At 31.6% G+C, this 24403-nt stretch overlaps 1 protein-coding gene across 27 annotated transcripts in view; it reads right to left on the bottom strand.

Annotated features, from left to right (window-relative positions):
- Positions 1-24403, bottom strand: part of LOC132744206 (muscleblind-like protein 3) — a 94651-nt gene that overhangs the window by 21929 nt on the left and 48319 nt on the right. For 20 of the 27 annotated variants that reach the window (XR_009627684.1, XM_060732884.1, XM_060732865.1 and 17 more), the window contains 5 exons: positions 16636-16806; positions 10616-10657; positions 8666-8727; positions 4849-4933; positions 1778-1984 (listed from right to left, as the gene is read on the bottom strand). Coding sequence is in view for 26 of the 27 variants with exons in the window: in XM_060732884.1 (XP_060588867.1) it covers positions 1778-1984; positions 4849-4933; positions 8666-8727; positions 10616-10657; positions 16636-16806 (567 nt within the window). In the remaining variant the exon portion in view is untranslated. Of the gene's footprint in view, positions 1-1777; positions 1985-4848; positions 4934-8664; positions 8728-10615; positions 10658-16635; positions 16807-24403 lie in introns of all 27 variants that reach the window. The other 7 variants (XM_060732906.1, XM_060732933.1, XM_060732940.1 and 4 more) reach the window with 7 other exon arrangements.

Here is a 24403-nt window from a genome sequence, read left to right as displayed (position 1 = left end):
TGCTGTTTTAGAAAGATTTTTATTTTCTGCAGTTATACTGAATTGTTCTTTCTGCAGTTCATCAAATTTTTCTTCGGAATTTTCTTTCGTTTTCAATTTTTCTTTCGTTACAATAGTTTATCGAGTAATAAAGCATATGTGGGTGTTAATAAAGACAGGGTGATATTTTGCTAGGCAGTGTTAGAATACTTGAAGCATTTATATAAAGCAATAATTGCAGGAAAGCTGCATCATCTATTAAAAGGTGAAACCTTAAAAATTGCTTTTACAAATATTCTATATATATATAATAAAATTAATCAAAATTTCTGGGAGTGAACAAAAAAATGTATATTGCAGGGCTTTTTTACATAACATATAAATATTTTGTGGACTTTCACATAACAAAAACTTTGTATTTTGTGGACAATCACAAAACAAGTATATACCCATAATGCATTTCTAGTTTACAGCACTAACTTGACTAAATCACTAGCAAGGCTTGTAAAGGCCAACATTACTGGCTTATATTAATGTAGCAGGTGCCAATAAAGTGCCAATATATAAAATATACATGGTCTCTTGTCTAATGCACATTTTGCAATACATAAATGCTTGAGATTTTCTAACAGGACCAAATTACATGTATTCATAATTTTGCTGACTGCCAGATTGTGAGGAGTTTGCTCCATATTTTTTTTTCTTTTTATGTCCCAAAAATAAATTCAAATCTTTTTTAGAACTTATGTACTATGAACTGAACACATTAGAAAGTAAGAATAAAATGCATAGTTAGGCAGTCCCACAGTTAGGCAGTAAACAAACAAATCTGCAACTTTCACACAAAGCATTTGTTTTGTTTTTTTCTTCTGATAATTCTAATTTTCTTTTTTAGTTTTTCCCCAGTATTTGTGCACTACATTTTATTAAAAAAAATTATTTGGCATTTTCAATTTTAACATCTGATACATTGTCAGAGATGGAAAATAAAAGTAAGAGAAGTGAGAATAAAAAGCATTGTTTTGTGCACCATGTCTGAGTTATGTAATTTACAATTGCTAATTACCATTCTTATACCAAGGACTTAATTTGAGTCCCTTTTTTGTTGGGGTCACAAGTATGCATGCACTACATCTTTGCCAATTCAGTTATTCTTTTTGTTGATTTTTTAAGACACCATTAACCCCCCCCCCATGATAAATGTTATCTCAATCTATGAGACAATGTATCTAAAGAAAAGGTCAAGGCTGGGGCTTAATTCAAGTCCAAGGTCAAGGTTATGAATACTCACTACTTGTTACAATTTAAAAACCCTCATAATTATGAACATCTCTTAACATTTTTCCCCACTAAAAGACTGATGTAGTTAATGCAGACTAATGACAAATAAAACAATTTTTTCCTGTTGCCATGGACACAGAACATCTCTATAGTAACAGGTCAAGTGTTTTGTGATAAATCATGGTGACAAAGTCCTTAGATGAAGTCTAAGTAAATAATGTATATTTTCAAAATATATAAAAAAGGACATTCAAAGAAAACTATTTTTATCAAAATGCAATTGTGTAAAAACTAAAGCAAATAGTTCAAAATTAGAAAACACACTAGCTCATTGCTGAGCTTTTTCAACAGTAACTAATGCATTGCCATAGCAACAGATGACCTCCTCATATGATGTTACTAAAAATAGAACAATGTAGATAATCTGATAAAACAAGAATTTTTTCAAATACTATAACCTCTTTACATAAATAAGGCATTTTTAACACAGTTACCATGGCAATGACCTTTGACCTACCTCTAGTCTATCTGGTCTTGCCAACTTGGTTGCTGTAGCAACGTTGGAAAACGCAGTTGGAATGACACCAGCTGGATGCTGGGAAACTAATGATGGTGACTCTCCATTTGTCTGGGCAACAGACACAGTCTGGACCCCGGCATTGAGATACGGGTTAAATGCAACAGCGGATGTGGGAGTCGGGGTACCACCTAGGTAATGGTGTGCCTGTAAAAAGGTCAAATTCAAAAGGTCACGTTAGAAATTCATATTTCAATTTTTTTTTTAACAAATGAGTTATTCATAAATCAATGCAAAAACATTATGAAAAGGCTGATCAAACATTGAATTGAAGTGGAAATGGAAATGTCAATGAAGAACAATGCTACAAAGTTGTGTACAGTAATGATTAATAAAAGACTATGGAATAATTGGATGGTCTTAAAATGGTCTTAAACATAAGGGTGAAGAAAAAATGGAAATGGACAAAAACCAACAGAAATTTTAAACATTGTAGCATTGTTTTAATATGAGTGATACTCATGATGGAAGAAAGTCAGAAAAGCAACAGAAAAGCAGCTGTTCTTCAAAGCTGTTCTTCAGTGGTCAATAAGCATCAAAAAGGTGACCAAAGGTCAACAAACATAATGTGACCATAAAAGGCAATTGTAACGCTTAAGCCACCACTACAAAATATGCAAAGCTATGTATTATGTGCATTGATGTAATTAACTAATTTACTCTGACAAAAAAGAATAATAATTGCAATTTGTATCAAAGCCCCTGTCACAATATACTGGTTTCCACTGCATTGGCATTGGGATTATCTAATTTTTAGACCATCTGAGCTAAAAGCAAAAAAAAATTTTTGATATTTTTGTGAAAAAGGACATTTCAATTAACTGTCCCAGCAACTAATGTGTAGGAAGCTTAATGGGTAAAATTTGTGAATGTCTTTGCTTGCACTCTCACTGCTGTCATGGCCATCTTGAGGTGCTTGCGCTTCATTTTTATGACAGTTTAAGCAAAGGGGACACAGTGACATCTCAGAGCATGCCAAACAATCTCTGTGCAAACACAGCCTTTATACTGTGACCTCTGAATATATTAGTGGAACTCCTGTGTGGAGTTATAGGAGACCTTACTGCCCTTAAGACAATACCACTGTCTCTTTTCAGAAACACCAAGTGACAATGTTAGTTTTGAGCATGCTCAAAGTGACCACCTTGTGGATGTGGTGACAACACCACTCAAGTGTGACAGGGGCTTACATTTAGCCTTAAATAAACTGACAGGTAACTTTGACCATGGCCATGATGGGGTTTAACCAAAAAACAAGTGACCTGGAGGTTTTAGACATCCTGTTTACCAGTTGGTTTACACTGACTTTAATTCTACTATATTTCATAAAAAAAAATATTCACCTATTACCATGTATATGGTGTGATTGTTTTCCTTTTTCTTTGCAATAACTTTGGTTTTTAACTAAATTTTGCATGGCTTATATTTCATTTTTGTTGAAACACGTCACAAATGAAAGATACATTTTCTACTTATCTACGGTGCAGTCTACGAGATGTAGTTCAGAAATGTAGCAAAAATGACACAAAATTATTACATTTTTCGTTGTGTAAGATCTACAGAAAAAATATGTGTGCATAGAAATTATTCAGATTAAAAAAAATATATATATTTTCTCATTTTTTAACCCCACAAAAGTCATAATTTTTTATGAAACTCAAGTCCCTGCATATTTAAATGAATTTAACAAGTGAATTATTAGCCCCATTTGAATTTTTTTCCATATGATAAATAATTACTATACACTCAATACATTTATATATGAAGATTTAAAATTCAAAGCCCCATATTTCACACACATAATTTTTTCCAAAGATTTTACACAGAGGTGCATAGCAAAAATATTTTGGCATATGAAGACCAGAAAAAGCATATATATGTCATATTGCAGTACACAGCAGTATAAAAACTCATGCTTATTGTAATAGCTAGCTAAACAGCAAACTGCTAGGACTCTTGTATATGGATATACAAACTTTATTATAATGATATATGGAAAACTTAATGAACAGCCATTTTTTATCATTCTTTTTAATTCAAATTTTATTACACCCCACCCACTTTTTTTCATGACCGACATCAAAATAACAATCTGTTTTTATTTTTTCTTTGCAGAGAAATAAAGTTTCTTTTAAAATCTTAAAAGAGACAAATTAATTTGCAAATATTTATCAAAATGGCTGCCATTAAAGCAATTATATCAAACAATTTTCTTTAAATGAAAGCAATTCTCATTTTTCAAAAAGTTTTGATTTGTTTTAGAAAATTTAAAGACTAGCTAGAAAACATAACGCACATGGCTTTGAAAATTTACAGGTTAATACAAGTTTTAGTTGTTTTCAATTTGGTGTGAAATAAACTTGAAACTGTGCAGACAAAAAGGCAAAAGTGTTCACCATTAAAAAATGCTCGCCAAAAAAATGCTCAGAAAAAAACAAACATTATTTTTAGGTTTATTCAACAGTATATCCCAACAGCTTATGTTGATGTCAAGTGTTTCAGACTCAAATCATTAAATTTAAATTTGGGTAGTTTAAAATAATTTAAATTTCAGCTGGAAACCAGCAAGCTGGCTACTAAAACCTTTCTTCCCCCCATCCCCATCTTCCCTTGAGCCCTTAAAAAGCGAAAGAAGTTTTAACATATTAATGTCAACAATTCTTGCAAATGAAATACACCAATCACATTCAATTCTGTTCCCTGGAAGAAACTAATACTGGCTTCATAGGAGCAAACATGGTTATGGCACAAAAAAGGGCTCGTAACCGTAGTCCCTAGGTGCAAAACAGACACATTATAATCATAACAAACCATCACACACACCCCTTTGCAAAACGTTAAATATTAAGAAGAAAATATCGCAAAACAGATTAACCAGCTTAAAACTAATTAACAAGATGTCTCTTAAAAACGAGAAAGTGCGTGTGTAGAGAGAAAAAAATTTAAGCAAGCCATGTGCGTTCGTTGTTTGTTTGTTGTATATTTAGAGAGAGAAAAGGTTTACCACTAACCAACATAGGGGGGTATTGCCCGGCACTAGGCACAACCGTAGGTGGTAGAGCCACGGCAGTCTTCTGGGAACCAGCCTCAAACATCAAAAATAAAGAAAAACATGCAAACCAATTAGTATTCTTTAATCTGCAGATATCTTAGACCCTTCCATTATATCAAACATATTCTACTATGTCCTCTAAAGACAGGGTTGTCCTCTAAACAAAGGGTTTTTCCAACTTGGTCTTTTTAATTTTAGTATAATCAATATTTCATTAATAACCTTTCATTTGCATGATAAATTACACTACAAAAATAAACTTTAAGGCTAAAGTAGGAATTTTGTTTTTTTTTGTTTAACTTTCTCTGTAAAACACTAATTTTTTTGGTCAGCAAAATTGGTTTTAATACATTTATTTGAAAAACAATTTCGACAAAAAAATATATTTTGTTTCCTAATTTGAGTACAATGATCTTGGTTATTTTTTATCAAGAAATATAAGTGTTGCTTTTTTGTTTTAATTAAAAATTCTCAAAAAAAAGCAAAATCATTTTTTTAAATAGAATTTCTTATCAACCTTTCTATTAATCTAAATGTTCTTGAAATTTATCTACAATTAATTAAATTGTTGTACAAATTAAAATAAAATCATTGTAAAAATGAGTGTCTATAAATAAAATTAAAATGTATTATTTAAATTAAACAGTGCAAAGAATTAGGAATCACAGAAAGAAAGTTACAAGTATCAGGAATAAAACATTCAATGAAAAAAAAAATGAAAAAAAAAATAACCAAGGCAATGTTTATGAAGGAAAACACCTTTGTTAAGAGAAGAAATTATATAAAATATTATTTCTCATATGATATTAAAATGTATGCTAACATGGATTTATGTGTGAATGTGCAAACATTACAAAATTCTGTAAATTTCTGATTAAAATTGCCAATTTGAAAAGAAAGTATAATGTTTTGGAGACAAACTTTTGTAAAAGAAAATAAGATAAAAAATAATGTCAAAACTTTTTTTTGGTGTCAGCAGTCTTTAAGATCAATATATAATTATAAACCTTCTCGCATTAATTTCGTTCTTTTTTTAATTTTTACCTTTTTACTAGTAAAATATTAGGGAACCGATGTTTTTGATAAACAACGATATCAAGATTTTTTTCCCTCTGACTATATATTATATCATATATACATCACAAAATACCATGTTAACATTATTATTTTTCCGGGAGATCCGAATTATAACACAATGGAAAGATCTAAGTATATATAAAGCTTATATCAACACAGATGGGTGCTTCATTTTTTGGTTTCTTTGGTTAGCAAATATTCAAGAAAAAAAATAAACAACCATATAAGTGCATTTTACTCTCACATATAATAAAATGTCTGATGAGAACTAACTCATACACATATAATGCTTCAAAACTTGCAATTTATAACAATTATGCATAACAATTAGTTAAAAAAAGACACCCATTCATTTTCCGAATGTGTGATTTTCCGAATGTGCGTTGTTGTTTTTTTATTAACTGCACTTTTTCTTAAGAGACATAGAATAAATTATTGCAATAATAATAATTGTATGTAATTACTACTTAAATTTATTACCTCAATCAATATTCTGAAGAGATTACGAAAGTTTAAGCATTATCATGTAAGAGTTACTCCCCTTAGATCATGAAAAAACTATAACACACAGAAAATTTGCTCTAAGAGTTGTGGCTAAAATATGCATGTTATTATGAAAAACAAAAAAGTTAGCCAACCCATGCCAAGACTGTAAAAAAAAAGGTGAAATCTATAGTATCGTAAAAGCTCCTTTCATAATACGACTTGTTTAGCAATGTCATTTAAAACTTTTCTAAGAAAACAACTATTATTAATAATAAAAGAAAATCTTAAAAGACTTTTTCTCATATATTTTCACATTAACATTTTCCTTCAAACAATGTAACAGTAAGCTGGTGTTAAAATACACATACACTAGGTCTTCTTGATCGGAAGCAATAATTAAATTTAAAAAAAAAAAATTTTCATGGTAGACTGAATCCCTGGATATTATGAATCCGCAACTCAACCATTATAATAACCTGCCGTATGGTGCCGTATGGTGCAGTAAGTGTCCCCATTGTGACAAAACAGAACATACTTTATGCTTCATCAAGTTATAATTAAAAACTGCAGCGTTAAAACACTAGTGTTATATTAGTGGTTCCGTTTAAACTAATTACGCAATCTGGACACATGCATATCATCGACGGCCCATCATCGTCCTCCCCTTACAACAAAGGATTACAAAAAGAAATTACGAGGGGAAAAAAAAACGAGAACTTTTACTAAATGATGATATTATTGTAAAATACAAATCAAGTGTGAAAACAAGCGATCTGAAATAACATGGGGTGTGGGGGGTGGGATCATTTATCTTTAATGGACTATCTTTTATTTTATTCATTCATACAAAAAAACGAAAACAAATCTGAAAGAGAGACAATTTTTATAATGTGACGGAAATAAATAAAACAAAGCACATTGCATAAAGTAGCACTGTATAGAAACAAACTATGAAAGTATCAACTTGGAAAATGGATTATTAAAAGACAAAAGCTATATATAAATATTACTAGCCTACGTTAAGGTAAACATACGTCCGTATAAACGTTCATATTATAAACATATATGTATACAATTTGTAAAATTGTTTAATCTGCATGCAATATTGAATATGGTACTTTTGAAAAATAACCAATTCAATTTTAATTTATTTCACCACTCATGTGTACCTTTTTTTAAAAAAAAAAACATTTTTCTTTGAAAAGTCCGAATATTTTCTGAGTGGCCTGTGGTTCAACCTTCATAAATTATTCCAATTTGAACTGGTTTTTTTTCAGGGTACAATAATTAAAGAACATGTTATGTACATGTATGGTACAAAAATTGATGTTATTTCAATCAAGTATAATCAAATTTTAAAGTGACAGGAAAACAGAAGTATTTTTTATCTAATGACAATGACAAAAAGAAGGTAGTGTTATAAATATATATTTTTTTTTTTAAAGAAGACATTAACAGAAATGAAAGTATGATTAAAATTCACAGTGCTTAATATACAGGAAAACTCAAATTGAAAAAGAAAAGTGAAGAAAAATAAAATTCTGTTCCCAGTTTGAAGCTCAAACTGTCCATTTCCAATTCCCCATTAACTTCTCACCAAACGATTAACAATTAACCCCACCGAAAGTAAACCATATAGTTAACCACCCAAAACAACCAAAAAGGTCATATTTTCATCCCAAAGGTATTCAAATAAACCCAAAGAAGCCATAAGTAACCAAACATGGAAGAAAACACAATTTTAGCCTGTGCATACTTTGTTATAGTTCTAGATCTAGCATAACAAGACATTCACAACTATAATAATGTACACACCATCTACTGGTATTTTGAAAAAGCTAATAAATAATAACAGTATAACGTATTATGAAAATTATATATTAATGGATGATCAAGCCATTTATTCTTCAAACACACAACATAAAAGCAACATTCAAGGAAGCCTCTGAAATGTATGTGAATTACCTCCCTTTAACTATAATTTCCAATCAAATGTGGATAAATTAATTTTGTATTAAATCTGTTAAAATTAATTTCAAGAATATTTTGTTTGTTTAGACATTTCTGGTACTGTTAGTAAACAATTCTCATAATACAAAACGTTTTCTTCTATTTTACTTATTAAAGGGAGGTAATTGCTATTTCTATATATGCAAAAGAACAGTAACTCTTGTGTGTATTATGAGTAGACTGGTTTACTGAAGGTATTCACCTCTGGTCTGGCTCTCTGGAACTGCTGGGGAACAGCTGGGCTACTGTATGCGACATTGTTGTTCTGAAACCGCAAATCATGGCAATGTAACTAAATATAGAACACTGTAAAATCATTGCCAACCTGGCAGTCTCAAGTTCAAGCCCCTTTACAGAGCTACTGGCTTAAGACAGGAAAATATTAATGGTTGTAAGATGTGCAATGATTTTACTGCAATACCTGAAACTTTCTGCTAAAATAGTCATTTTTATGGCTGAAAAAACAATTTTTTATTTATACAAATATTATATATTGGTACATTTTATTCAATAACCAAACACTGTTTTAACTTGAAATCATCATTATTTTTGTGCTCAGTCTGTCTTTGCATAATCAATTCCATGACAAAATATAATAGAACTTTATTATTAGATAAACGCAACAGAAAATTTCAGGAGCAAAATTAATAATAAAGCCTGATAAAATTGATCATGCAGACTTATTTCAAATGGAAGCACTGATGCAATTTCTTTTAAGTATTCACCCTGGTGAACCGTACACTGAAACAATGGCACCATGTCACGTTATTATTTCAATTTTATCGATTTAAATCAATTTTAATGCAACATATCAAGTTTAAAACACCCATAGTTTCTTACATTAAAATACATACAATTCAGTGTGACACAGTACATTTTGGTGTATCTGTTGATGACAGTTACATGTCTACCAGGGTGAATAAACACACGAAAAAGCACAGCTAAAAATGTTAAAGCTAAATGATTTAAAGCTCATAATGAATTAAGCTCAAAATGAATAAAGCTGAATTAGATTAATACTTCAATAATTCTATATGAACAATTGTCTTAGAGGTCAACTTCTTAAAAATAACGTTTATGTTTACAAAACAATCACAACTTTCCATTCTATTCTATTTTACCCACAGTTCCATGCCTTCCTAAAACAAAATCAAAGGAACCCAAAGCATTTTTTAAAAAAAAAGTATTAAGAACCAATCTGAAATTATTATATATAGGAAAGGACTAAAAATACACAACAAAACACACAAAATAATGCAGTGATAGTTTTATCTATATACTGCCAATGTAAAGTGTTACTTCACAAACAAAACAAAATAAAAAAATAAAAAAAATTGAAATTGCAATCAAAACTAATGATTTCGTAAAAAAAAACAAGGTCAATCAAAACATAAGGTTTCTAACTTGCATAACCGTTAACTTTTCCCTTTAAAATATTTTTTTTTGTGTAAAATCCCCATCACCCATATGTTATTATTGGTTTTCCAGAATATCTAAGTTTTACAACATTATATACCCAAAGTATACATCAGATTATTGTGTCAATTTTAATCCCTGACTTCAATGCTGGGTGCTTCTTTGCCACCAGTACTGAGCCAGGTCAGCCAGTACCTCCATGTTGTCTGACCAGGCTCTTTACTGTTGGTAGCACACGGGAAAAATTTCTTTATTTTCAAATTAAATTTTAAGACTGAGTCCATAACACATTCAGTGGGTTTGGGGTACAGTCATTTGGAAGATTCAAACTTTGTTATACAATGACTAAACTATATTTCATTCTATGTTGGGTGTTTTTGTTGTTGTTTAGGTCGCACAACAGAGCATAGGTCATATTACGACTTTCCAGTTTTACTGGCGGTGGACTTAGACCTCAGGTGCCCCTTCTGTGCATTATTCCAGGCATGAAAGAACCAGATGATTGTTTCTAAATGTTAAATGTCATATTACAAACAGAAACCAAAATTCTTAATATAATTCTGTTTGCCTTACTGTAACTATGGTCAATATGTCTTGTTTTGTTTTTGTTTTTATTTGTTGTTGTTATTTTTTTAAACGGTATCAACCTAAATAAGGGATGACAACAATAATCTGAGTATTATGGTTTGTAGTTATTATTTTAGACTGTTCCACAACAAGATGCACTGGTATCCTACCTGCCGTATAGGGGCACTTAACTCTGTCGCAGGTCTTGTCTGCTTTATCGATTGAAGAGAACAATACAAACATATGTTAAGCCACGTGATGTACATGCATGAATGAAAAAGCTATGACATTATTTTGAGTACAATGAAACCTTCCAGTCGTAGACAAATCACATGTCTTAAATAAACCCAAAGAATTCAAATACAGACAAAGTGTTCAAATGAACACAATCCGTTTTAAATAAATACAAGTTGTTACAAACATTTAAATTTTTCTGTTTAAATAAACCTAAAGAATTCAAATAAAGACAAAAAGTTCAAATGAACGCAATCTGTTTCAAATAAACAAAAGTTGGTCTTTGATTAGACAGTATGAGAGAATTTCTACTTCAGATTTATTTTTAAGAAGGTTTTCTTTCTAGAAATTCCAAACAATAATGAGAAATTAAACTCTTTTTTCTTATTAAGGCAGACAAATGCCATTTTATCACACCATATCAATTAAAATGTTTGTATAAATATATATTTCTACCACTGTTATGTTTAACTTAATTTTATAACACAGAAGGTTTCAAAGTACATGAATTTATTCAAAATTGACCCATATATGACTTCAAATATCTTTGATCCACTTATTACTAAATTATATATATTCTTCATGATTCATCCCCCAATATACTACAAATATACATGTATATTATAAATTTTATAATTAACTGACCTTACTACATAAAAAACAGACATTGTCAAGTATTTCACAAGTACCATCTTAAACATTACACATCAAAGGACCAAAAAGTACATGAACATCACAAAGGGTCACTTAATATTCAATTAAAATATAATGATTTCTTTAAATTAACTATCATCTCTATTAAAAGCAACTTAAAGAGAACACAGACAAGCACTTCTGCCTGAACTCATCTCATCTGAAATGCAATAAGCTCATGTTGTTTTTTTTCATGCATGCATACAATCACATAAAATCATCAATAGCATATTTAGTTATAACAACATGGGATATTGTTGCTATTTGTAGGTACCAATTAAAGATGCAATGGTTCATTGAAATTAGTACCATATAAATCCCAGGGCTGCCTGAAGTAGAGCTTGCTTCATTTGTTATTTATAGAACATGCAAGAAACTTACAGCAACAAAGTGCATTTTCCTTTCAAACTAAGCCATAATTCCCTTTTTGTTATTTTTTGTTCATCAAATCTGTGTACATAAATGCAACACTTTTAAGAATTTAAATTTCTGTACAAATGATATTTGACCTTTCAACTTGTAATGACCTTGAGCATTAATATGATGTGTCCTTAATTAAACATTAAGGTCAAGATATTTGTTTGTTTTTGAGTGAGAATGTGCATAATAGATTTTATCGATGTTGCAATAAGGGGAAGTAAATCTTGTAGGCATGTTACACATTTCTTTCAAGGGAAGCAACTTTTGTAATGGAAGAGAATTTCTGCTTTTTATCAATTTAAATAAGTAAATATAAATCTGTGATTATATGTGGTTACAGAATGAAATAATATTATTAATATATTTGTGTACCTTATTTTTGTTGGTATTATAGCATATATTTAATAGGATTGTACACAAACTTGAATGTAACACAAAAATCAAGGCCTACAAAATGCTGAACAATATGATGAAAAGTCAATAAAATATGTTTCAATAAAACAGCCAGCTGTATGCATTAAGTATTTCATGGAATTTATTATGTTTGTAGCACATGGCTGGAAGAATTACATTTACAGAAACCAAAAACAAGAGCTGTCCGTAAGACAGCGCGCTCGACTTTTTTATTGCTTGCCAATAAAAAAAGTTTTTGCAGTAAAAGGCAATACAAGAATCTCTGTATTTTTAAAGTGAACAATGGCCATGAGCATTAAGATATTTAGTGAAGAATTATTTTACTGAATTGTGTGATACCCTTGAACACTGCAGCAAAGTTTGAAATGTTTAAGTCAAAAGAGGGCTGGTAAGAAAGAAAAAAAAACTGAGTTGAGCCTTAAATAAATTTAATAGTATTAAACCCACTTTGAGAGAATAAGGTATTTTTACGTCACTCATGATTGTAAACAAGTATTCCAACTTTCAAATTAATATCTCAAACAGTTCAGTCAAAAAGTGGACTGGTACTAAAAACTTAACCAAGATTCTAAGTCGATAAAAGGCCTTAATTTTTAAAACAAATCCTTGACAGAGTTACCTTCTCTTGCGTACAGATGGGGGTAATGATGTGAAATAGCATTAAAAGTTTCAAAGCAATATCTCAAAGGGTTAAGGCAATAAGTGGATTTTACCCATATTCAATGTATTTTCTAAGTCAAAAAGGGGCATAATTCTGTCAAAAACCTTGACAGAGTTATGTCCTCTTGTCTGTTGATGAAGGTCGTGATGGTAAACAAGTATGGTCAGTTTCAAAGCAATACCTCCAATGGTTTTGAAATAAAGTGAGGTGGTACAAAAAACTTAACCAAGCTCAATACACTTTCTAAGTCAAAAAAGGGCCATAATTCTGTCAAAAACCTTGACAGAGTTATGTACTCTTGTCTGTAGATGGAGGTTATGATGGTGAACAAGTATGGTAAGTTTCAAAGCCATACTTGTAATACTTCTGAAATAAAGTGGGGTGGTACGAAAAACTTAACCAAGGTGTGACGCCAACGCCGACGCCGACGCCGACGCCGGGGCGAGTAGGATAGCTCCCCTTTTCATAGAAAAGTCGAGCTAAAAATCAACAACAAAATCATAAGCCATCAGACATACTTAAGTTTGAGCAGTTTCAGATACACAAGTATTGTGATATTTGTCTTAGTTTTTAAAAAAAATTATAATGAAAACACTTAGAGAATACAAAACATGAGACGATGATAAGGTACAATAAAAGAATTCTTTGGAATCGTTTCAATCTGCTGATATAACCCACCAAAAGTATGACGAGTATTTCCGCAGAACTGCTTTTGCAATCTATTTAACCATTTTCTTGAAATCCAGAAGATAATTCTTATTGCAATGTTTTGTTCTCTCTCCACACAAATTCTACAGGCAATATTTATATATCTTCTTGTAAAAACAATGTCAGAAAATCCCTATTGCACAATCTCTGTTGTCAACATAACATTGGCAAAACATAGAAATGAAGAAAATCTTAACATCTATTCTGTCTATTCTGGTTCCAGTATGTTTTCTGGTATGAATTGAACAGGAGCCAGTGAAAGTCAAAACTTTCGGAACATATTCCGTCAGTTTCAGACTGTAATTACATTTCAATCAAGTACCACATTCCCAGAATGCCTTGGAGTTTTTAAGCAGGTGAGAAAAGACACCAGGAAAAGTATATCAAACAAATTTATGGTAAATCTTGAAACTGAAACTTTCAAAATATTGTTTTTGTGGGTGTTCTACATATTCTGTTGATGATTGAGGCAAGCCAAATGTTCTATAAAATTGTTCCTGCATGAGACACTGATGGTATCTGGACTGTTTCTGCATTATCAGAATAAGATAAGCAAATCCTTTCTAGAGTATAATTCATTCTCTTCAGACTGGATTTACACATGATAAAGAGTTGCCAATAAATTTGTCAATTTAAATAATAACATCAATTTCTTTCTTCTTCTTCTTTAATCTTGGAACTGGTTTGACTTGAAACAAATGCTTACCGGTAAATTATTTTAATTGGCGAAATTGGTATGATATCAATTCTATTTTGATTTTGGAATTCAAATCAACAAAAAACTCTGTCTAAAGTAATCATTTTACATTAATTAATTAATTTCATATATATTTACTTTGTAAATAACTGATAAATTCTGCCAAAACAATCTCACTGTACCTGACAGTGTGAGTTGTGATGTTGTCAATGTCTCGAATCAAATGAAATCAAATTAAACATTGTGCAAATAGACCTCAGAAACAATTAAATACCAATTTTAAATTAAGGAAATTGACTGATGGAAGTAAAAAAATTTCCAAAAGGGGGAAAATTCAAAAAAAAAACTTTTCCTTTAGACAAGAAAGGGGTTTTTTTCAATTTAACAAGAGTCAAAAAACTTTTGAATTGCAAGATTCGGGCTAATTCCCAAACTTGTCCCTTATCTGGCTTGGTCCCTAAATGTCATCTATGAATAATCAAGAAATATAAAACTGGATTTTTTTCTTCTTTCAAGGGGAAGGACTATTCTAATTGTAAAGGTTTTCCTTTTTTTTCCCTCCTAATGAAACTTTGATAAGTTTTGGTTTCATATGATCATTTTGCTTTTTATCCTTTAAATATATCCCTGAAGTTTCCCCTTTGGTAAATCCTCTTCAAAAATTGGGGAGATAAGAAAAACGTCAAATTTTACTTGCAAAACACAAGACAAAACGGAATAATCAGATTGGAATAACAAAATTTGTCCAAATCTGTCTGGCAGAGCCTGACACAATGAATTGCAAATGAAAGACCGAAACATGCATGACTGTCCTAACTCTGTAGCTCTAAATCAATGCTTTACAATGCTTTGCCAATAGAAAGAATTAAATCAAATTTTCCTCGGTTGTTGGAATTGGCCATAACCTCATAGACTAATGATGTAATATTGTAAGACGAGGGAAGAAATTTTATGGAGAACATTTATCTGTTAAAAAATGGATGTTTTTCTGAGAAAATTTGTTGCATCTAGGCTCTGATAAGAGAAAATGGTTCATCATTCCCCCCAAAAAAAGTCATCAATAAAATGTCTTCCCAATAATTTACCAAATTCTTCAACTGTTATTTAGACAGTTCCATTTTCAATTACAAATTGCGCTGCACAGATTATTCAAATCAGAAGACGTTGTGGAACAAATATTGATGCATTTGTCTGTCATTTAGATTAATATATACCCCTTTATGCAAATTGTTAAACATTTTCTAATGTAATACATGATGTAGTTTGAGTTTCAGTTATACGACTATGTTAATGTCATACAGGCGATTTTCCAGCTTATAAAGATGGAAGGGGCGAAAGACCTCAGGGTGCCCCTTCTTGCATTACTTCAGGCACTGGTAGACACTTAGTAGAACTGTATTGACCTTTCTATAAGCTAGGTGGCCAGATTCCTCACATGAAAGAAAACGGATGTACAACGCCAGATTTGAACCAAGACCTGTGAGATGTTAAGTGATTAAACTGTCTATGACTTTAAATACTCAGCCAAAGGCAGCCCTTTAATTGTAATCATGTAAGTCTCATATCCAATTTTTCTTATGTAGCAGGTAATGTGTTTAACTTTCTAATATGATCTCTAAAGAAAGCCAATACATTAAATATAACAGTAATTGTGCAAGCATTGAGGTAATTAAGCTTTGAATTGTTTGAGCGGAGATGGGAGTCAAACCTGCGTATCAAATGATTCAATATTGTTTTAAAGCAAATCTTCCTACAGTAAAATGTTCTAACTATAAATATTAGAAGCAAGCTTATTTTCAGCACAAATATTTTACAATCAGGCTACAAATAATGCTTTGCAAACAATAGACATTCATTCAGCCTTTCTCTCACAGCATTTCATTTACTAAAGAACAATATACAAACTTGTTTTATTTATCCCCCAGTTTTACAGGGCACTACAAAGTTAACATTCTTGTATCATAAGGATATGATTCCAATTAAGGCATTGCCCACATCATTTTCATAATTCCTAGACACCGCAGTTTGTTCCTGTCAGACTAAAACTTTGTAAATTTATTCAAATTTACTTAAAAATCGAGATTCTGTGTTGTCTAATTTAAGCCCTTCTGTTCAATTCTATTTGTACCATTTAAATTTAGCATTTAGAGAAATTTTTCTTTTCTTTGAGTTGGTTACAGAAATGATAATTTTTGGAGTTAAAGGACTTACATTATCTGACCTTAAAAATGATATTCAAACCAAAATGACTGAAAAAGAATCACATTGTAAAAACAGGCCCTGGCATCAATGATATGCATAACAAAAACACAAATTTGAAAATTCAAACAGATTTCATTGGTGGTCTATTTTTAGATACTTACTATTGGAATAAGACCTGGCATCATGCCTTGGTTCAAGGCCGCCTGTTGAGCAGCTTGTAACTGAAGGTTCTTCAATATCAAGTTATTTCTGCCATTCTGAAGCAACTGTTCTCGTAAATGTTGGGGCGGGTGTAAATATTTACATGGTGGCTCTTTTCTTTGACATTTACCCTGAAAATAAATATAAAGCAAAATTAAATATTTATTTCGGAACTCACAACAGTAGTCAAACACTTGTGGAGAAATTGCTTATACTTAGAAAGTTATCCAGGAAAGCCCATTACGTGGCCCAACTGTCGAGACATCTCCAAAAAAATGTGCTAATACTGTGGCATAAAACCTAAACAAACTAAAATTGGTCATCAAAAAAAGAAATGTGCTAAAATTGGCGTAAAACCAAAACAAACTAAAATTGGTCATCAGAAAAAGGAAAGTGAAATTAGATTAGTAAATTTGAGGGGAAGGCCCATATTGAAGGGGGAGGCCTTTATTGGGGAGAAAAGGCATGTATTTGCACTCTTGTTATATACATAAAGTCTCTGTCTACATGTCTATAAACCGTCCATTATAAATTGCTTCAAAAACATTATCAAAATGTCATTCACCCTTTTTTACAGACTGTATTCATATGGATTACCTTTGAAGATATCCTCAAACACTACATTAAAGTTATCAATAAATCTAAAAACTAAATTATATAATGATTCCATAATCGTGGGGACATATTAATCTTATATTGCTCCAGTGAGTTTATTTACATCAAAGTTTCTATAATTTGTGGTTTGCAAGGACATAAAAACTTCATTAAAAATCATAGATGCGGTAAAAATAATTTATCAAATTGTGTGAAAACATAGCGCGGTCCGCCCACTTAAAATCTTATCATCGCCATATCGCGGGCTTAGCGCAAAACGGTTGTAACTCAATTTAAGCAAATTTTACAGGAGCATGAAAAAACTTTTTAAAACTTTTGTTAATGAATAAAAATGTTTTATTTTAGGAAAATATATACATTTTAGTTAAGGAATTAGAAACAAAATAAGAAAAAAGAAGCAAATTATTTTTGAAAAAAGATATTTGAATAAGTTCAAGTTACAACCGTTTTACAAATAAAATTTTGATAATTTGTTACATATTTTTTTGTGCAAAAGGGTAGTATCTCAAGTTACAACTGTTTTCCGCACAAATTTTGAGCAAATTTAATTATTTTCTTTGTGCAAAACGGAAGTATCTCAAACTCATATCTTTTTTATAGGATTTAATAATTGGATAAAATAAAACATTACTTCTAAATCACATAAAATATATGTAGCCATTATAAAATAAGATTATAATATGTGCAAGTCGTGTTTTGAATGATGAAAATAATGAAAGTAAGAATAATAAGTAATAAGTTTGAAGAAAATGAATGTCCTCAATAGAGAATAATTGGCCTATACCACTTTATTTAAAAATGTATTATATATAAGCTAAAATTATTTTTGATGGTAATTATAAATTTATATGCTATTCTATAGAATGGTATAAATGCTATAATCTTACACACATGTACATGTATTTCAAGATAAAAAGTAAGGTTTAGCCACCCTTTCAGCTGCTGGGCATTTAATCCTTACCCCAATTGATATTATAAAATTATGGACTTCAATTTTAGCGAAATCATTCAAAATCTTTTAGATTTCAAAATATTTTAAAGGATATTTACGCTGGCTCTGATCTTTACTGGTTGCATGATAAAATGTTTGGCACCATTAGCAGGTTTAGAGTTTAAGCTGTAACATTTGAAAAATATTTACTTGGAAATATGACAGAGATATCATAGCAACTGTGAATACAAGGTCCTCATAATGTGTCTTGACTTAAAGCTACAGTCTCACTGACATCCTGGCAGGGCCCTGGCAGACGTCCGGGGTGATCAGGGGCTCTACCGGGAACAACCGGGGTACATCCGTAACTCTGCCGGGAACATTTGGGATGATCCGGGAACATCTGGCATTTGACTGGATGGAATAAAATATTTAATATCACCAGGGTGGTCCGGGAAGTAAAGCTTTGCAGACTTCATCCTAAGCTTTGCCGGGAATGACCAGGGTTACACCGGGGAAGCACTGTAGCTCTGCCGGCACAAACCGGAGATGATCTGGGGTATGATATAGCCAGTAGAGCTACGGTAAAGCCCCGGTGAATGCTGGCAGAGCCCCGGTAAATGCTTGCAGAGCCCCGAAGGATGCCGGCAGAGCCTGGAGGATGAAGATGGAGCTACGGTTGATCAAGGTAGAGCCCAGGCAAAGCCCAGTTCATTTCAAAAGAATCACAACAATTTGCAATGATTACACTTGTTTGTTTTAAAACCCTTCCTATTTCCCTTCTATTCAGTATTGCATCATGAATTACTGTTCTGGAACAATAGATATTACATTAAATAAAAATTATGTATCAATGTTATCATTTTCGCGCGTTTTCAATCTACCAGGGGTCTGCCTGGATCAACCGGGAAAGCACCTGTATAATATTAACCGTAGCTTCACCTGGGCTCTGCCTGGATGGTCCGGAGCGCATCCTGGTTGGTTAGTTGGGAATTACCGTAGTGCTTCCGGGGTTAGTGTGACCGCAACAATAATTTCACCCCGGATTGTCCCAGATCATCCTGGTAACTTACCGGGTTGGTCCTAGCTGGGCTCTGCCGGGAGTAAGTGAGACCACAGCTTAAAATTGATGTGTGCTGATAAATCAATTTCTACTTGTTTCAGTTATAATATCAATTAAATGTTCTTTGTCCTTCTGAAAGTTCATAAAATCTTAGAATATCCTTAAATTACCTCAACCCACTGACCAGTTCACATTAAATTTGCAGAAGTTGTACATTCTATATCCAAAAAAATTTTTTCTTTTACTTAATTCTGGGCATAATTTGGTTGGTAATATTGTCCAACAATAATGTCCTTAATCTTCAACCTTCATAAAGGTCATTGAATAAACACTTGTATCAAACGAATATATTGATATATTTGTTATCTTCACATGTCAGTAAGGTGGTATATTTGTATAGATGCCGGACTACTGATCTGAAGGTCTCTGGTTTGATTCCTAACCAACACTGCGTTATGAAGTCACACTTCTTGTGTTTTTGTTTTTTTTACTAAATTATTGCAAGAATTGAATTAATTTGAAATTGTTTTAATATATCTACTTTTAGGATAACTTTTAAGTAGTCTGGTGTTTCCTTTTGTTTTATCAAGATGACTTGTTTTCGTAAGTACTCAGACATACGGACTTTGGACAATCGCAAGTTTTTCTCTAGAATGCATATTTTTCAATGGTTTCTTGGTGACATTATGCAAACGTATATGGTTTAGCGCATACACACTACAGATGTAGTTAATATAAAAGTACACAGATAGTATACACACAAAAAATTAACATTTAACAACTGGTTATATTATTATTTATAAAGATTGTTGACAGGTTATATGGCCCTATATAAACCGCTGTTTGTAAATATAACCCCAGCCGCCAGACAAGGGTTATATTGCAAACATCTGTTTATATAAGGCCATATTACCTATCAACAATCTTTATAACAAATTTATAATACAGTAAGCATTATTTCTTAGAGAAATAAGTAAATTGTAAGATGTTTTTATAAATCGACAGCAGCTTAGTATATAAAACTATATAAACATCACGATTATCCAATGAAAAGCGACGTTACAAACATTCAGTATTATAAACATTCATGCAGATTTAAAAGTAGATCAAAAGTTTACCGAATTTACAGGCTATAGGGTCAAATGAAGAGTGCATGGTCAATATTGTTGGAAAAAAACATACCCCTATCTGTCTGTTAGTGAACAATTTGTTTATAAAAATAAACTGCTGAATGTCTGTAATGGATTTGCCCTGCTTTGTATTTGGAATAGTCAATCAAATCAATCAATCAATCAATATACAGGTACTAAAATTGAGCTGTCCACAGTACAGAACCTGAACTGAGTGCACAGGTTTTCAGGCTGGCCTGGATCTATACTTGTGGCAAGAACTGATCATTTTCTGTTCCAACATGTCAAGGGTTAAAGACTTTATAGATTGTCAGAACAAACTGATTCCGGAATTAAAACTGGATGTTTATAATATTTAAACAAGGTCCTCTTAAAATTTGGTCTTACCCTGAATTTGTGATATAGAGTTTAATATGTTTTAGGCAAAATCTACATTGTATGTGGAAAGAAGCTTTTAAAAGGCTTCATATTATAAACTCTTAAGCTATGTTTTTGCTATTTCCATGTTTCAAGGCAGTGTCATTCTATGGTTCCTTTTTAAGTATGTCATTTGCTTCAATGGTTTGTTTGGGGATTTTAACAATGGTCTTGGCTCCTGCAACTTTGTCCATTCCCTTCTCAGTTTTTCCTCATTGTATTTCAAAGTGTGTCTTTAGTCTGTATAGTTGGAGATTACACCCCCCTCTCCCTCCCTTCAATTTGGTCCCATATCCCCGTCTGTTCTTTTATCTTTAATTATACCTTTATGATATACTACAGTAGGTTTCTAAGCCATTCACAATAATAAAATGGTTTTTGAGAATGTAAGATGCTTGTACCATGAAGAAAATGGTGATAAATGTAATATAATTTGTCATAAAAGTAGCAAAATTTAATCAAAGCACTGGTATTATTGACTTCCACAAAGAATACTAATTCACTGTACATAACAGTTTACTGTACTTCTTTCAAAATTGCATAAGATGAAAAAGATTGTTCAGGTAATTTGCCATGAGTAACTTTCTTGATAAGAACACTAAAATTTAGAAGCTTTTGAGAAATAAAAATAAAAGCATTTCTGAAGCATTATGGGTCTGAGCTAGGTGGCCTTGACATACCTTCCATGAACAGACTTTGTGCCTACAACAATTTAAGTTTGCTACTATGAGCATAAACTGAAGATATTCTGAATTAGATCTACATGTACTTGCATTATTTTTCAAAATATGGAAACGTTTGTCTGCCCTGTAAAAATAAGTGTGGCGCTAATTTTCGATCCATAAGGGGCTAAATCTGTCCACCTTGTCATTTTATAAACTGTATGTGTTATTGGGGTAGGTGGGGGGGGGGGGGGATATGGACATTTGTCCTTCAATATTTGAAAGTTATTTCATTTACTTAATATCAAACAATTGCTGATTGTGGCAGCTAGTGGATCTTTTTCATTTATTGGAATTAATTTATGAGATTGAACTATATATAGTGTAATATACATTTAAATATATTTCATGAAGATAATATAAAATCACAATTTAGTTGGGTTTTTTACCAATATTTAAGGTTTATTTAGATATATCAAAACAAAAATCTTTTCTACTGTCTTTATATCCTCCTTTTCATGTGATGATTCAAATAAGACAAACAGAATGCTAATTTACTTCCATTGCACTATCAAAATTTTCAGCGCAAAAAGGTTGTAACTTGAGATACAACCATTTTGCACTGAAAATTAAGAGCAATTTGAGATACAACCTTTTGACAAATATTGATTTAACTTGTTAATTTTCAGAATCCATTTAAAATACTTACTGAGGATATGCATAACCACAAAATACATTGAAAATGTTAAAAATGTTATTTTGTGGAAAAAAGTGAGTTACAACCGTTTTGCGCTAAGCCCACGATATATAGAAATATCAACACTGTAGCTGTGGGCAAGCATCTTCTTCACTCATAAAAAACTATTAAATTTTTTATTTTATAAGGTAATCAAACAATTTCGGCTTTCAAATAAATATGTACTTTTTTAGGACATTAGGATGTATAAATTATCAACCGAACATGCCAAAAAGGTTAGTCTATCTGTTGGTTTATAGCCTAACAACAAGTATCTGTTAAAAAATTTTTTAAAACTAATCAAAAATTGCTTCTAAACTCTCCATAGAGAGGCTCAACAGATGTGCTTTCACTTTTGATTACAAAAACTCTGATGGTTTTTAATAAAAATGCCGTAGAAGACATTGTCACCAAGATATTGCCGTGTATAATGAACCGCTCCCCAGTCTGTTGCTAACCAGTATTGTTGCGTGCCAAACATTAACTGTTATTGCAGTGAAATTTGACTTGATTGCTCCATGTAACCAATATTGGAAAGAAAGATGGAGTTTCCATTTGCGGCCCCCGATGTCAAATCAATACGCGTTCTACTGAAGAGAGGAGAATCTTTTTCGTCTAGACATCATGCAAATCAACGTTGTTACTATTGCTTGATTACAATAGATGAATGTTAAGAATCAAAGACTTGCGGAGACGTTGGACTATATTCGGAATAAAAAGTCTTGAATAAACCCGTCACAAAGGAAGTGATTATATGGCATTGTTCAATCCAGATATTCGGGAATAGAAACTTGAATAATGAAACACAATTATTCATAGGATTTGCTCCGATCTGAAAGTAGTTGTATACATCCTTAATTTTATTACCCTGGGGGGAGAAAACTATTTAAGGAAAAGTCAAAGTACGCAAGATGTATCAAGTATCAACAGTCTTTCTTAATTCTGTGTTTAACAACATAATAAACTTTCCAAACAACAAACTGCAGAAATACCTTTGTGTAATTTTTCAACAGTTAACAATTTGGTCATTATTATCTAAGAATACTTTTTGCTAATTATAAATTATGCTCAACGAGAAAACAGAACAAAAATATTTTCACTATAATTGCATTGTTCATACCAAAAATTCATCTGTTCTACTTAAAATTGTTTACTTATTGCCTCAGGTAGAATTATTTCAGCTTTTATACTTATATTATCATTATGTTGTACGGGTATAAAATAAATTTTCTTCCAGAAAACAAAACAGCATCATTCCATTCCTCCGTTCTTGGTTTTCTTTTTTTTTGGTTTTCTTTTTCATGAATTACTTCATTTATCAGAAACGACAGGGAAAGTGATAACGCATATGTTGCTGATTACATGACCCATCTATATTTCAAAGGAAAGATAAGTTTTTTGTTGTTATTTTCTAAATAACGAAGTTACCGAGCATCTGCTACAATATGTCACCCTCCGTAATTACCACATTCCTATAAAGCTTATCTACTGAGTAATGACATATATAAATGTTCTACTTTGGTTCCGAGATTATTTTTTTTACTTTGGGGTGTAGAGACTATAGGAAATGTTTTTTTTTTTTTCATTATTCTTCTTCTGGAGTTATTAAGTAACAACATGCATTTGCATTTCTAAAAAGGAAATGATTTCCATAAAGCCATGTATATCAACTGAATTTCGATGACTATGACATCAATCGAAAGATAGTGTCAGTAATAATGATCAAGATCATGCTCTTCTAAATTGGAGGTAAATAACGAATATACTCAACCATTACCAGTTTAGATGGGAAATAAATACAAATCAAGTCACATGGTATTAAATGCTCCACTTTGATTGGCTTACATGGATAGTATTATGGTAAAAATGTTGAATTGTGTCTACAAGACTCAGCTTGAAGAAGGCGTCCCCGATGCGACTACCTTAGTGGACCGGCACGGATGCTGAATTCTCGGACAGATGGTTATACCGGCGCCGAGTATAAATAAACTTAAACTGACTGTGTCTACAGATACCATTCAAGCAGTGGAAGAGTAAAATGCATTATTTGATGAAATGAGTTTTACTTTGGATTTATAGACTATACAAGAAGAAATATTTCCCGGCTAGTTTTATTATTTTGCTTTTGATTTGAACATTGCCATAAATGCTTCACTTCAGGTTGGCAAGAAATT

Source organism: Ruditapes philippinarum, unplaced genomic scaffold (assembly GCF_026571515.1).
Source record: "Ruditapes philippinarum isolate M1 unplaced genomic scaffold, ASM2657151v2 ctg2967_1_1_1_1, whole genome shotgun sequence".
NCBI classification, from domain to species: domain Eukaryota; kingdom Metazoa; phylum Mollusca; class Bivalvia; order Venerida; family Veneridae; genus Ruditapes; species Ruditapes philippinarum.
Note: the sequence above shows the minus strand (reverse complement) of the source record. Positions and strands in the feature narration are given on the sequence as shown.